The following is a 15,359-nucleotide window of genomic DNA, read 5'->3' on the forward strand; positions in this document are numbered from 1 at the left end:
ATTGCTATATTCCTTCAAAAATTGTTGGTATTTTCTTTCAATGAATCACTAATTTCTTAAACTCAGACTGCCAGCGGTCTCTTGCCTGTGGTGACATCTAATTGAGACCATAGTTCAAAGGGCCTGTGGTGTGCCTCCCACCTGCAGACTTCTGAGGCCAGCCAGAGACTTGGATTGAGTTTAAATAGAGAATCCTAGCTTTCTCCTCCTAACCTGCCCCTCTCCCTGATCCCTCTCTAACAGTCTAGCAATTTTATCCACCAAGCTATAAAGACAGCAGGCTTCCTATGAAAGTTTTAGCCAACCTGAGTCACAGAATTGCAGCTGCCCTCAGGACGAAGATCACATCAGAAAATTCATCCATTACTAGTGATTTCCTGAAAGTTTCAGTTTCCCTCTAAATTCTATTTTTAATCACTCTCCAGAGCCCATAGGTATTTGGGGGAAGGATGGGTATTTTTCCAGGTTTACAGTGCTACATGGGCAGGTTCCTGTGTTAAGAGTTTACATATCCACATCGGATACAGAATTCCCCAAGACCCTTACTTGCTTCTAGCCTCCCATTTCCTTTAAATGTGCACAGTGCATGACATTTTGTGTGAATATGAATTATTCTAGTTAGAAGTAATGCGATCAAAATAGTGATAGAATATGACTTGATATGCAATATATGCATATTTCATTAAATTATTTTATTATTAAAAGTTTAATATAATATTATTACATCTATTTTATTTTAGAGTAATAAAATTTCATTTATAAAGATTTACCTAGTTTCAATTCTGGTAACTGAGTAATAAACAAGAGTCCTATTGCCAAAAGACTTCCTTCCACCTTAGCTTATAGTTTAGTGAAAGCCACTTCTCAGAACATAGATCTGATCTCTCAAGTTACCAGTGTACCACTTTAATGTTAAATGTTGTTAACATTTTAAAATATTTTTGTGTTCTACAATAATGCCATCTAAGCAACCATTAAGAGGCATGACTAATTCAAAGCCTGAAAATCAGCAGCTTGAAAATCGAAGTTAAATGTGACTCATGTCTGAGGAAGGTCAAACAGGCTGTTCTTTCAAGAGGGAGTATTATTCTAAATATTAAGAATAATGCCAAAAAATAAAGATCAGCATAAAAGTAGAATAACTATAATTGTGGAATGCATCCTCCCTGCTCTTTATTTATTTCTATGGGAAAATCAGTCTTTAATAATGTATACTATTAATTATGTAGAGCAGGACTGTCTGGCAGAAACATAATTCAAGTCATGTACATACTTGTGTGTTTTCTAGTAACTACATTGTAAAGATAAAGAGAAATAATACAACTGATTTTAGTAAACTATTCACCCCAAATATCCAATATTATCACTTCAACATGTTATCAAATAAAAATAATTTATGAAAAGTTTTTCATTCTGTTCTTCATTTTGAAAATTTAGCAAATATTGTATATATTTTATACTTACAAGACACTGTGGACTCTAAATTTTCATCAGGAATACTTGATTTGTATTTAGATTTCATATAATCTATAGTTTAAAAACAACTGATTCATATACCAAATATACTAAATAATTTTCCAGTAAATGAATGTAATATCTGTTCTCAATTTAAAAGAACAAAAATTAAATAAAATGTAAAATCTAGCTCCTTGGCCACACTAGACACATTTCAAACACTGACGAACCACATTGTGATTGGTAGCTTCCACACTGGAATACAGATACAGAATATTTTACAAATATCCTTGAAGGAAAACTCTTCCTCTCCCTGAGTTCTTAAAGATAGTATAGAATGAAGTAGAAGACAAAATTTTGTTTTTAAGGGATAGGACAAACAATGCCCTGAGGTAAATTGTAGGTGGTTCAGTGTTGAGGCCCTCTGTCAGCCTCTGTTTAGACATGGAGAAAAAAGGACACAGGAAGAGATTCCAAAGATTTCATCGCTCTGCATGATTCTGACCCATTCTACATGAGTCCTAAGTCTTGCTCTACTTAAGTGGGAAGCCCCTATATCTTCTGGACTCATTGGCACTCATTAACTTCAAACACCCTTGTCATTTGGTCCTAGGCATAGCTTCTATTTCCGAAACACAACTATATCCCCAGAAGGACAAGGACAGAGTTATAGGATTCTGGGAACCTCAGCACCCTCCAAAACTCCCTCCCTCCATGGAGTAGATCCTTACAAACTGTTTGTTGATGGAGATACATAATAGCACAGGAATATGGGGCCATTATTTTTGTCCAGGACTTTTTCACTCCCCAAGGTGTTTCAAGATCCATTATTTTCCTAAAGGACAAATAATCCTTAAGGGAGCTACATTCTAGGAAATGGTCCTGGAGCAGATGTGGCTTAATGGTGGCCCAAGAGCTGTGAGTAAACAAGATCCCTTCATTTTTTTTTTTCCAGTAAGACTTTCTAACTTTATTTGACAGGGTGTTTATCCTCATTTTTTAATTGGGCCCAAGACTGTAATTTTCAAGACACAGGTCTTAAAACATACTTGCTTAACAAATGTTGCCATCACAGGCTCAGTCATCGTCTTATTCAAGGCTTCCTCCTCCTCCTTGTATTCAACTACATCTGACCAGACTTGCAGACTTCTCAGGACCGACCAGTGAAGGAGCAGGAGTCTAGCAATCAATAGCATAGGTAAAGGAAAACAGCAGACCAGGAGAAAAACCTATCTGTTCTGTTCTGCTGCTAGCTAGCATCCGCATAAAACTGTTATGAGAGCTAAATTAAATAACTCTATACCCATTACTGAACCTAGCTCCTGCCATAGAAAATTCTCAGATTAAAAAAAAAGTTCAATTATAATCAAGAAGATGGTTTTATTCCTGTTAAACAGATGGGGAAGTGGAGGTCTGGGGAGGTTCTTTATCAAGGTTGCAAAGATGACAAGTGGGAAGTCAGAGTTTGAGTCTAGGTTTACCAGACTTTGGGGTATTGACCTACATCATCTGCAATGCCTTTGAGTAGAAGGGCTGAAACACCACCATAGAGAGAGGCATGACAATGTCCATGGCACAAGGTTTGTCTCAGTGGAGTTGATTAGGCTGAAGTCCTTCCTACCTGCAGTCACAGGATTCCTATGTAGCGGTGATAGGACAGCAAGCATCTGATTCAGGAAGTATTAGGAGGAGAGGTTAATTCATCATCATCTCTGCTGTCACAACACCCAGGAAAGACACTTATTACAGCCTTTGTAGCATGTCATTGGACTGACTATTTGCTTGCCTGACTCCTCCTGTCTGCAAAGACATAGTTGGTTTCTGCTTCATCTACTAAGTCTCCAGTCTCTAGCCAGCTGTGTCACTGTGTATGGAGGTATAAAGTGTCATCACTGTGTTCTGTGGCCCTAAATAAACAATAAATGTCAGCAATAGTGAATCCTATAAATTAATATTATTTTCTTATTACATTCTTTATACTCAAGGAAGATTCGCCTACTGAGTGAATACACTGTTTTTATACCTGAAGTTCTTTACCTCCAGAATCACTGGGCACCAGGAAGACCAAATGACCATTCAACATCTGCTCGAGCTCTGCTTGACCTAATTAGGACTAGCTAAGCCACAGGAACCTCTCCACATCCCCCAGCATATGTATTAATTGTTAAATCAGTCATTCATTCAACAAATATTGCTGTAAATGGAAAAATGCTTTGTCTTTTCCAGAAACTTAGAACTGTGCTATGTTAACATTCTAAAAAGAGGATGATTTTGATCTCAGCACAAAGCTTTAGGAAAATGACTTTTATTTAAAAAAAAAGGTATATGTTTTAGTTTGCTCAGTTCTAAGACAGAAAGTGATAAACACTGATACTCACCTCCTCCCTTTGGTTTCTAATGGGAATGACAGTGGGGTGACAATATGTATGGAGCTGCTTAAAGGGCTGGAAGACAGGATTTATTATAACTGTAATAATAAAAAGCTGATAGACTTTATGATTCCCAAAGCTGTTCTACACTGAGTCATTGTAACCTCATGGTACTTTCTGGATTAGGCATGATTAGTATTTCCATCTGTAATGAAAAGGAACTTGGGAATGATTCACGGTCATATAGCTGAGAAGAACCAAGATGAGAATCAATGCAAGGCCTGGCCACGCATCTCCCAGTGCCCTGACCTGTGTGAGGGACTCAAAGAGACAACCCAGCAAAATTTTCCCTTTATTTTCTGCTTTTAAAGATTTTTATCTGGAGTAGGGGGATGGTTAGATTCTTTTTTTTTCTCTATAGATTCATACATTCAGCCCAAATTTGCTATTTGGGGCATGTCTACCTGTTGATGAGAAGAGCACATGTGCTTTTCCTTTTTGTTATATTTGAAGCAACAGACGTTATGTAGAGGCGAATAGCACACTTGAAAAACTTCCTCGGACCAACCATCTGGTGCTGTGGTCATTGTTGACCATCTGCGAAGTGTATACTAGGGAGGACATGGTGTGCAGCTGAAAGCAGATGGTGTCAACATCCATCTGGAGGGACCTCCCCCGTCCAGAGTAGAGGGCTTCACAAGGCCTGTCTTTTTCCTTCAACCTGGGAGCGTGGGCCAGGCTAGGGGACGGCTCCAAGGAGACTAACTTCATGTTTGCAGCACAGAGTCATTGAAGGGGACATTCTGACTGTCTAGGGGTAAGATAGCTCCTGGTGATATAGGACTGGTATGCTTAGGGAAGGATATTTACCACCCCTGGCTCTTGCCCTGTAAAGGCTATTAGTAAACCCCAGGCATCGAGATGAGAAAGAACAGTCAACAAAAATATTCTCCATGTTATACTCCCCCATGGAGCACTACTGACCCTGAATGAGAGTATGCAAAGATATGGAATGTTGTCATTGGCCACTGACATTCAGGAAAAATATGCATGTGAGCTGTGGCTTGTAGGTGCAAAGTGTTTCAAGGAGCCAGACTGTTTTTGATTGACACATGTGACACACACTGTGAGGGCGAAATGAGCTACACATTCAGCCTCTCCAGTTCTCAAACAGAAGCAGGAAGTTTGTCACAGTGTGTGACTTTCGTCAATATAATGACATTGATGAGCTAACTATTCTATTGCACTTATTGCATGCCAGGCTCTAAGTACATTGTGTATATCAATTGATTCAATCTTCCCAACTCTATGAGGTAAATATGATTAATATCATCCCAGTTTACAGATGTGAAAACAGGCACAATATACTAAGTGACTTGCCCAAGGTCACATAAGTAGTTAATCACAGAGCTAGAATTCCAATCCAGCCTGCTTGGCCCCAGATTTGGATGAACATGTGGAAACAAAGTTCCCCACCATCAGCACTGTATTACATGGATGTAAAAGTGTGCCTAGATATTCTTGCATCAAATGCCCCAGCTATGAGATACAAAGCAGACTGGGCTGCTCTACGAATAGGAGTTGTCTACAGGTGATGGTCATGTTTTGAGTATCAAAAACAGGGTGAGTGTACAATATGATTGGTAAATTATAAGAATAGCGGTCCCAAGAGTTTTGTTCCTATCATCTTTTTACCCTCTTAAACATTAAGCAGGTCCCTTAAGAGCTTTCCTTTACATGGATTATCTATCAATAGTTACTGTATTAGAAATTAAAACTGAGAAGCATTGAAACTTACATTAATTCACTTAAAAATAATAAACTTATTACATGTTCACATAAATAACAAGATTTGACAAAAATATATCTTCCAAGCAAACATGAATTAGTAAGATCAAAGATATAGCTAATATTTTTGTGGCTTTTTGTTGTTGTTGTTGTTTTGAGATGAGGTTTCCCTATACTGCTCAGGATGGTCTCAAACTTCTGGGCTCAAGTGATCTTCCTACCTCCTTAATAGCTAAGACTATAGACACAAACCACTGAGCCAGGTCTTGGAATCTCCTTAATGCCTAGCTCAATGGAAGATAGCTAGATCCTCATATCTGCTTCTGCCTTCAATCTGTTGTGATATGTTGTTTATGATAAGATGTGAAGAAAATATGACCTCACCCAGCGATGTAGCTAGAAAAGGAAGTGTTTTAATAATCTTTTCTGTTAATTATAGATAGTATTCTCATAACTATACCAGATCTCCACAAGGAATAGTTTCTTAAAAGCTAGACAAAATAAAGAATCTGAAGTTATATTAATGTATACATTGTGTCTCAGTCTACCTGGGCTACTATAACAAAATACCATAAACTGTGTATCTTAGAGAAACAGAAATTTATGCCTTACCAATTCACTAGTCTGTTCTTAAACTTAATTTATGAAAGCTGTGAAGACCAAGATCAAAGTGCTGGAAGATTTAGTGTCTATCAAGTTTCCATTTCTTCAAAAATGTACATTTTCCCTGTAATCTTACAGGCAGAAGGGGCAATCATCTCTCTAGAGCCTCTTTTATAAGGCACTATGTTAATCAGCTTTTCATTGCTGTAACAAAACACCTGAGAATCAAAGCTTAAAAAGGAAAATTTATTTGGGGTCACAGTTTCAGAGATTTCAGTAGGTAGTCACTTGCTCTGCTGCTTCTAGGCTTATATTGAGACTGAATCATAATGTTGGGGAGCATGTGGTGGAGGAGAGCTGCCTATGTCATGGTAGCAAGGAAAGAAGAATGGTAGAGCATGTGCCAGCATGTTACCTCCCTCTTCCTATTTTGTTCCATCTGGGCCTCCACCCTGTCAGATAATGCTGCTCACATTCAGGGCAAGTGCCCCCACTCAGTTTGCTGTCCTATATGCCCACCGCTTCTCAAAAGACCCTCACAGACACACCCAGAAGTATACCTTACTAACCTTCTTAGGCATAACCTAATCCAATCAAGTTGATGAGCAAGATGAGGGTTCTGCCCCTACAAACTAATCAAACCCCAAAGACCCCCACCTCCTAATACTATCACCCTAGAGTTTAGGATTTCAACATATGAATTTGGAGAAATATAAATATTCAATCCATTGCACATGGCTACATTAAAAAACAGTGGTCTATCTTGCACTTTGAATCTTTTATCCATATGTGACTGTGTCACATTTCATTGGCCCTTGGTTATATATTAGGTCATTGTTAGGTAGATCATTCAAAAGTTGTCACAGCACTGGGAGACTGAGCCAGAAGGGTCAAAGTTTGAGCCCAGCATGGAAAATCTAGTGACTTAGCAAGACTCTATTTAAAAATAAAAAATACAAAAAGGGCTGGGGACGTAACTAAATGTGACAGCCCTGAGTCTAATCCCCAGTACTGAAAAAAAAAAAAAACTTGACTTATCTCATTATACAATATAAAAAAATTACATTCATCAATATCACTAGCCATTTCATCAGGAAAATATTAGAATATTGATAACCTGTTAAACTCACTGTGGTAGGCACAAGTTTTCCAAAATCAAAAGCTCAGATTTTATCATTGGCACCAAATACTAAGTTATTTTCCTTGAAGTAGCAGGCTTACTTCAAAAATGTCTGCCACACGCTCAAAGTTTGAATAAACACAGTTTATCTGTCAATCATTCTTTCAAGTCAGAAATAGCCGTCCATGAAGAGTTTCTGATTTAGCTTACTACTAACTCAATTCATAAAAATGCTTTTCCTAGAGACATTGCCACAGGAGGCAGAATATTAAAAAGACATGAATTTGAGGGTTGAGATTAAGTCATTGTTAAGTAAAACTGGCTTTCAAAAAAGCTAAATATGTTGTAGTGAAAAATTCAGTTAAGTGCTACTTAGTTATTGACACTTACTTGCCATTCCTAGTATATAATCAGTGCAAATGTTATCACAGTGAAAAGGTCAAATAACATAGTGTAATGTGATGGTCATGTTGACTTTGGGGGAGCTGTCCTGCTAGAAAAAGTTTGACCTAAAATAAGCCACTTAATATCTTTAAGATTATATTTTCTCACCTGAAAAATGGAATCAATACAATTTTTTGTTCAAGGATTTTCAACAGTAGAAGCAAAATATATTCTGAAAATCAGTTTAAAGACACCACCCCCAATCTTATGTGAGGCCTAAAGAGACAACTACAGTGATTCTTGCTGGTATCTGAAGAGGTGCGATGCTGCTGAGGAGAAGGTAGACTGAGGAGACAGATGGGGAGCTGAAGAGTTGGAGTGTCATACCCATCTGGCACTTCAGGGGCTGCTCTTGGAGTCTGGCCCTGAGAGGGGCTCTTGTCGAAGCTGAGTTCAGCCACCTTAGGCCACAGTGAGTGCAAGATGGCTCCCAGAGGCCCAGTAGCCTATTTCCTCCCTGGCCCATTGCTGGCCTGACATATTTGCTCACCTGTACGTGTCCCACACACAAGTCCTGGCACAGCAGCTCATATCCAAGAAAGCATGCTGGAAAGCAAGATTTTGATGGTGTTATTTTGATAGCGGTATCTAGAAACCATTAGGCTTGCTTTTTTCCCCTAATTTTTAAATGCATCATTCTTCCCACTGCTGTGCTTTATTAGTAATAATAAATTATAGTGACAGCTCTCACAAAAAATCAAGGTAACCCTGGGGGAGGGGATTTAGCTCAGTGATGCCGCCACCTGCCTTGCAATGAGTTCGATCCTCCAGTACAAAAAAAAAAAAAACAAAAAAAAAATCAAGATAGCCCAAAGTGTCATACCCTGAAGTGAGAACTGAAATTTTAAATATTTTTCTTCCCAGGACTCCATTCTGTGTCCACCCCTCTTTTGTTCTCTCTTTCAACTTGTGGTATTTTAAATTTTGTATTTGATGTAGTTTTAATTAAAGAAAAATTCAAAGTTTAAATGATCAGCCTGAATTTTATCATTTGTCTCTATATTAGGTAATATCCATTTTAAATGAAAATATAAGCATTTAAATGGTATGTAGGATCATTAAAATTACAGACTTTGTATTTTACAGTTCATGTATGTGTATGTGTGTGTATATATGTATATGCACACAGACTCAGCTGTTTTTATTTCACTTCTTCGCATGTGCACATTATTCCAACACTTTCTATCATGGGCTCGCTGATAGTAAGGGCCACAAGGAAAGAAAAAGATCTGTGGATTTTCTTATCTTTCCCTTTCTGCCATCATTTTCAGTATGAGTGATTGGATCAAACAGGAAAGTAAATGAAAAAGACAGCAGAGTTCTTAGGCTGATCATGTCTCACACAGCACCACTGCCTTCTTTCTGCATGCAGAACAATTTTGGTTCAAACTGAAAGCAGATCCCTTTGGAGCTGTCGGTGACCAGCTCAGTCAAAAACATAAATGCTTACCTGCTTCTTCTCTGAGACCCGCTGAACTCCCATGTGTTTTAGGCCTACCACTATTCTATGCTCATGGACATCCAGAATGCTATGTGTAGATGGGACAACAAAACACAGTGGGCATGAAACATATTGTGCTTGACTCCTCTGCTCGTGACATGCTCCATTGTCTCAGAAGACTTCATGCACAAACACAAGATCACAGATAAAAGTACTGAAAATTTCAAATTAGGCAGCATATATTTAAACCACATTCAGGGCCCTTCAGAACAAGAGACTTATAGCTTTAGGGTTGCACACCCATGAAGTTGGCCCCTTCTCCATGGCCTTGACTCCTGCCATGCTGGACCCTACAGTCTCACTGTGTTCCTTCCTACTGAAGGTATGTGATTCTTCCCTGTGCCCTGAGTGTCTTTTCGTTCTCTTCCTGTTATCTTGGTCCAGCCTTCACACCAGGCCAGATCATTCTGGGCCCAAAGTAACTCTCCATCAATGTACACACCACAGTCACCACTCTTCATTTACATATTTGCTTATTTCCTTCCCCCACTGGACTGCAAGTAACTTGTAGGCAAGGTATGGGTCTGGCTTTGTTCATGATTGCTCCACCAGTGTCCAGTATGTAGTTCCTAATAAATATTTACTATGTCAATGAAAGGATAATTTAACAAGTGAATGTTGTTGCAGCAGAAATACAAGTTTCAGGTGTAAAGTGGAATAAACAAGAGTAACATGAATTTTAGGTTTTATTCTAGGGGTGCTGAATCCTGTTTCAGTTTGAACTGGTGAAAAATGAGTGAGCACAGCATTGCCCTTGTTTGCTTGTCTGCCTTTATGACTAAATAAGAAGTACTTGAGAATATATGATCCTTATATTTTAAGAAGCCGAAGTCATTTATCTTTGTATCTCTAGGCCCAGTAGCTGGCTCTGAAAAAATGTTAGAGCTAGATAGAAATTTGTGACCTTGAAGTCATCCATTGCTCCTCCTCTTCCTTCACTTTCTCCTTTCCCCTCCTCTCCTTTCTCTTCTTAAGGATTCCTGAGTCTTGAGAACAGCCTTGCTTGTGATCAGATTTTTCCAATAAAAAATTACCCTGATCTATTTTAGGTTTAATTTGGCTCTTTAAAGAGAAATGGTCTGATTAGCCTTATAATCATAGAAGTAGTTGGGCACTCCAAAGAATGCCCCAGAACCAGTCTGGGGACAATGTAATATTCTCACATTGGCATTGATCTTGGAATAAAATCACAAGGAAGGCACTTCAGAAGCTAGTATGTTCAATCCCAGCTAATTCAGAGAAGAAATTAAAACTGAGGATCAGATGAAACCTGTTCTCCTGCCCTGAAGGCTACAGAACTAGCCTGGTAAGAATGGGCAGGACTGAAATGCCCAGTGCTCCTGAGCAACACCAATGTTCTTGTTAGAACCTGCTCCACAACTTGTCTGTCTTGTCCATCAGTCTACAACTACATTAGAGAAATAACCGGGAGGAGAGGTAGTGAAAATAGAATGTCATAATGAAATTGAAGATTGAAGAAATAGTAATAAAATAAAAGCCTAAAGGTAAGATTGGCATTGATTGAACATCTTAGAAAACATTGTTAGTGAGAGATCAGGGCATGCTTTCTATATGTAAAATGCGGGATTTCTCTCTGAGCAAGACTTAAATTGGAATATTGAATGTTCTTGGAAACAACCCCGAGTGGTCCCCTTTGAAGTTACAGAACTGTCTGGAGATGGTGTGGTAAAGTAGAAAGCCCATGGTTTTCCGACATTAGCCATACCTGGGTTTAATACCCAACTTTAGCTTTGTGATCTTGTGCAAGTAATTCATCTCCTCGGTCATGTTTCTTCTCCTCCGCTGCGCCCTCCTCCTCCTCCTCCTCCTCTGTCTTGTAGTTATGTATAACTTCGTATAAACATCCATCTTACTGATTTGTTTCAAAGGTCAAATGAGACCACTGATACTGGTACAAAGCTCCACACGCCCAAGCAGGCATGCAATCATGTTATCCCCTCTCCTCATAGTGTCAGTTCATATAAATAGTTGGATAGGACCTGGACTAGGGTGAGGCAAGCAAGCACTTGGGACACCTTGAGAACAAGACCTCCGGTAGCACCCTAAGTGCTTTGCTTGCCTCTCTCTGGTCCAGGAAGTATAGCTGGGCAGTGTCCGCCAAAGGTTGAGGCATCTCATGGTCCCGATGCCCTCCTCCTCAACACCATCTCCCAGACCATCTCACAGATGACACAGTTAAGGCCCAGAAAAGCAATCTCATTTGGTTTAAACCTATCAGTTAGTAAGTGGCAATCCTGGAATGCGGGTCTGGACTCTCAGTTTAAGCCTCTGTTTACTCCCCAAGCAGCCCATAGCCAATCTCTGTCTTGCCCATATCACATTATGCTCTCTTAGCCCTTTTGCGAGGAATTGTCTCTCTGAACATCTGTATGTCATCTCTCCAACAAGTCTGTAAACTCTTTCAATACAGGAACAAGATATGTCTCAAATTTTTAGCACAAGGCATTCACTAAATGGTTTGCTTGCAGTCAGGGTTCAAGAAATAAATATCCATCAATGCAGGAAAAAAGAGGTGTTCACATGGCCTTATTAGTTAATGCAGAGAAATAGTTATAATAAGCATTAACCTAGCTGAAGGGGAGAAATGCATTAATTTCACAACATGTTTAGCTCTTTAAAAGGTTAGCTTTTTAGGCTCCACAGGGAATCCTGAACTCACATAGACTCACCTCCGCTATTTCAAGAGAGAAAATTGCCACTCTGAGTGGCTGCTCTGTCACCACTGGGAAGGAGTAGGTGGAGAGAAATAATGGTTGGAGAGGTGGAAGGAATTCAGCTGCAGTGATGTGAACTGTTTAAAACACTAGTAAAGCAAAGAGGAGAGCAATGCTGCTCTAATAATCTCCTGGAGATCCTGGTAAAATGAACACTCTGGTCCAGGAGGTCGGGTTGGGTTCTGGAATTCTGTATTTCTGACAAGCTCCCGGTGATGCTTATGTTCCTGGTTCACGCACCACAGTTTCAAGTGCTGGGAATGTTGTCACAGGACAAAGGGATGTGAAAAGCCTTGGCATTTTGTTTTAGTCCTTCCCTCTGCAGTCATTTGTCATTTGACTGTAGGCAAGTTCCCTAATTCCACACTAAGCAAAGGACAAGTGGGAAATCTGCCGGGAAAACTGGGAAAATCAGCCAGCTCTCCAGAACGATGACTCATCTTTTTCCCCACCAGGATACATCTAATGGGTGACATTTCATTTCTATTTTACTCTTCATGAAATGAACATGTTGGTGTGGATCTCTGGAGACCAACAATTCTGGCTTGAAAATTCTGTTTATGAAGGAAATTGCTTGGAGTTTTGGGTCTATGAATCTGGCCCAGTAAAGGTAGTATCTTCAATCTGGCAATTCCCAGGGCTCCCACTCACTGCCTTACATCCTTCTGCAGGAGAAATCTGTGCTTTCAAGATCCATGGCCAGGAGCTGCCCTTCGAGGCTGTGGTGCTCAATAAGACGTCCGGGGAGGGCCGGCTCCGCGCCAGGAGTCCCATTGACTGTGAGCTGCAGAAGGAGTACACGTTCATCATCCAAGCCTATGACTGTGGCGCCGGGCCCCGGGAGACAGCCTGGAAGAAGTCACACAAGTGAGTGGCCCATCATAGCTCCCTGGAGCCCCAGTCCCACCCTGGCCCACCACCTCCACTCATTGCATCCATGGGCTAACATTTAGGTATCTTCATGCCCCATCCTTGACCCAAGTCTTCCCAGTTCCCTAGGTCCCTGCAGAAATCTGGACAGTCTATATTCTAGTCCAGGAAGAGTCTACCCACTGGTCCTTGCTGGAAGATACTTCCTAGGCCACCTTCAGGACTGAGTTCATGTGTCACTTCTTCTATGACTTCTCTCGTAAGCCAGACCCTTCCAGCAGCTCCAGTTGGGATTTTTCCCTGTGTGCTTTATTCTGCTACAATACTTCTCACTGTGAGTTGTCTCTGCTTTCCCCTTTATGGTGTCTGTCTCAGATTCTGTCATAGAATAAGAGAAGTTAAATCGTTACTGAATAGGGCAGTGAGTGAATGGATGAAACAATAGAGAAAGAGAAGTTGAAGAGAAAAAAAGGTGGGTAAGACGGAAGGTCAGAGAACAGGTAGGAGTCTGTGGCCTGAATGGCTTGTGGGTTTTCCACACATTTGACCTTGGGCTGAGTCAGCGCCCCACAGAGGTATGAAAAGATGGTAGGATTCTATCTTTACCATCATCTTTTCTTTTCAATGTGTGATCCAGGGCCGTGGTCCATATCCAGGTAAAGGATGTCAATGAGTTTGCTCCCACCTTCAAAGAGCCAGCCTATAAAGCCATTGTAACAGAGGGCAAGATCTATGACAGCATACTGCAGGTGGAAGCCATAGATGAGGACTGCTCCCCTCAGTACAGCCAGATTTGCAACTATGAAATCGTCACAACAGACGTGCCTTTTGCCATCGACAGAAATGGTGAGTGTCCTGAGAGAATCCCACTAGGATCAGGGAAATCAGCGTAAGTCTGAGACCATGTAGAGCTTCTGAATGTACTTGCCTCTCTTGAGACTCTTGATCTAGGCTCCTGACCCAGAACTCAGTCCTGCACTCAAAGAAATGGCCCTCAACAGCACTACCAGATCTAAAATATTCCTTAGGAAATCTCAAAAACCTACTCACTGAATATAGTCTATTGAATTCACAATGCTACACCTCTGTATGCTGAAGAGGGTTAATCTTCTGGCAGAATTTTCCACTTATCATCCAGATGTGACTCTTGGCATCCTTTGACCATATCTAGATCCCTTTCCTATATGACAAGTTATGTCATGACTCTACCACAAAAATCTGCCTTCATCTTCCAAAGAAATTCTATCAGAGCAGATGGGGATTTTGAACCACCTTCCAAACCACAGATACATTCAGGAAACTTTTAAGCCCTTGGCAGTGTCCCTTTTGAGAATTTCAGCCCTAATGAGAACCTTGATTCCAAATTGAACTAAACTGAAATCAGTCCTATAAAGGCATTTGGATATTTCTCCATCACCATTAATATGGAACTCATGGTGTAAACACCACAACCACAGTCCCAATCAACTGAACCCATTTTTGAATATAATTTTCCGTACTTTGAGTATGATGAAATGATGTTTGTCAGATATATTTTTAATTATTAGTGTTAATGTGTATATTTTTCCCATCTTGTTTCAAATTACATTTAAGTTCCACACAAAGATGCAAAAGCTGCAAGACCTGAAATTAATGCACTCTGTAATTATTTACTGAGTGTTTCTAAATATTTACTGTGTATTAGGCATGGTTCTAGACACTTGGAATGGAGACAGAATGAAATTCCAAAGGGATGTAGGCCTAATCACATGGAGTTTACCGTCTAGTGAAAATAAAGAGAGTCCAGGGAATCAAGGGTGAAATTCATGCGCAAAGCATACCATGAACCAGAGTTAGGCAAAAAAAAAAAAAAAAAAAAGTAGCCAATATCGCGAGAGAAATAGCATCAGTAACTTGCCTACAGATCTTTAGGAATGCTTCTCTATGTTGAGGCCATAGCGAAACTTACTCTATGCTATAATCTGTATCCTAAGAACTATAGCAGATTCCATCTGGGGCGGGGGCCAAGGAGACACCCTCATCCCTAACCAGAAGTAGCTGATGTTCTGTTCTGGAAGACAAACATATTTATAAGACAGAAAAAATAGTAACACAGTAGTTTCCTCATAAAAGGCTAAAAGACCTGAGAATGAAAATTCCATACCTAGACATCACTAGATGCTGATTGTACCGGGCACAAAATCAGTGCACAAGAAAATAAAGGAGGATATACTGAACTTCAGTTAAAATTTGCTTCAGAAACGAGAAAATAATTTTACTTAGTACAGTCTGTCAGAATCACTCCCTAATAGTTTTTCCCAGATCCTGTGAAATACCCGACCCGTCCCCACCACACACACACACACACACACACACACACACCCCTCTATAAAATAGAAAACAACTGCTTTGTGGGTTTTTTTGGAGGGAGTTCCATTCTTCTATGTGCAGTCTATCCCCATGAAAGCATTGAGATTTGGGAAGTGATGATTCCA

At 40.0% G+C, this 15,359-nt stretch overlaps 1 protein-coding gene across 2 annotated transcripts in view; it reads left to right on the plus strand.

The window, feature by feature from the left end:
- The window catches only part of Clstn2 (calsyntenin 2), a 615,455-nt gene that overhangs the window by 460,769 nt on the left and 139,327 nt on the right, over positions 1–15,359 (plus strand). For both annotated transcript variants that reach the window (XM_021250694.2, XM_087186235.1), the window contains 2 exons: positions 12,687–12,882; positions 13,523–13,731. In XM_021250694.2, the coding sequence (XP_021106353.1) occupies positions 12,687–12,882; positions 13,523–13,731 (405 nt within the window). The remainder of the gene's footprint in view (positions 1–12,686; positions 12,883–13,522; positions 13,732–15,359) is intronic.

The sequence above is a fragment of the Heterocephalus glaber genome, unplaced genomic scaffold (genome assembly GCF_053883595.1).
Source record: "Heterocephalus glaber isolate CG9 unplaced genomic scaffold, H.glaber_assembly_v1.0 deba00001504, whole genome shotgun sequence".
In the NCBI taxonomy this organism is placed as follows: domain Eukaryota; kingdom Metazoa; phylum Chordata; class Mammalia; order Rodentia; family Bathyergidae; genus Heterocephalus; species Heterocephalus glaber.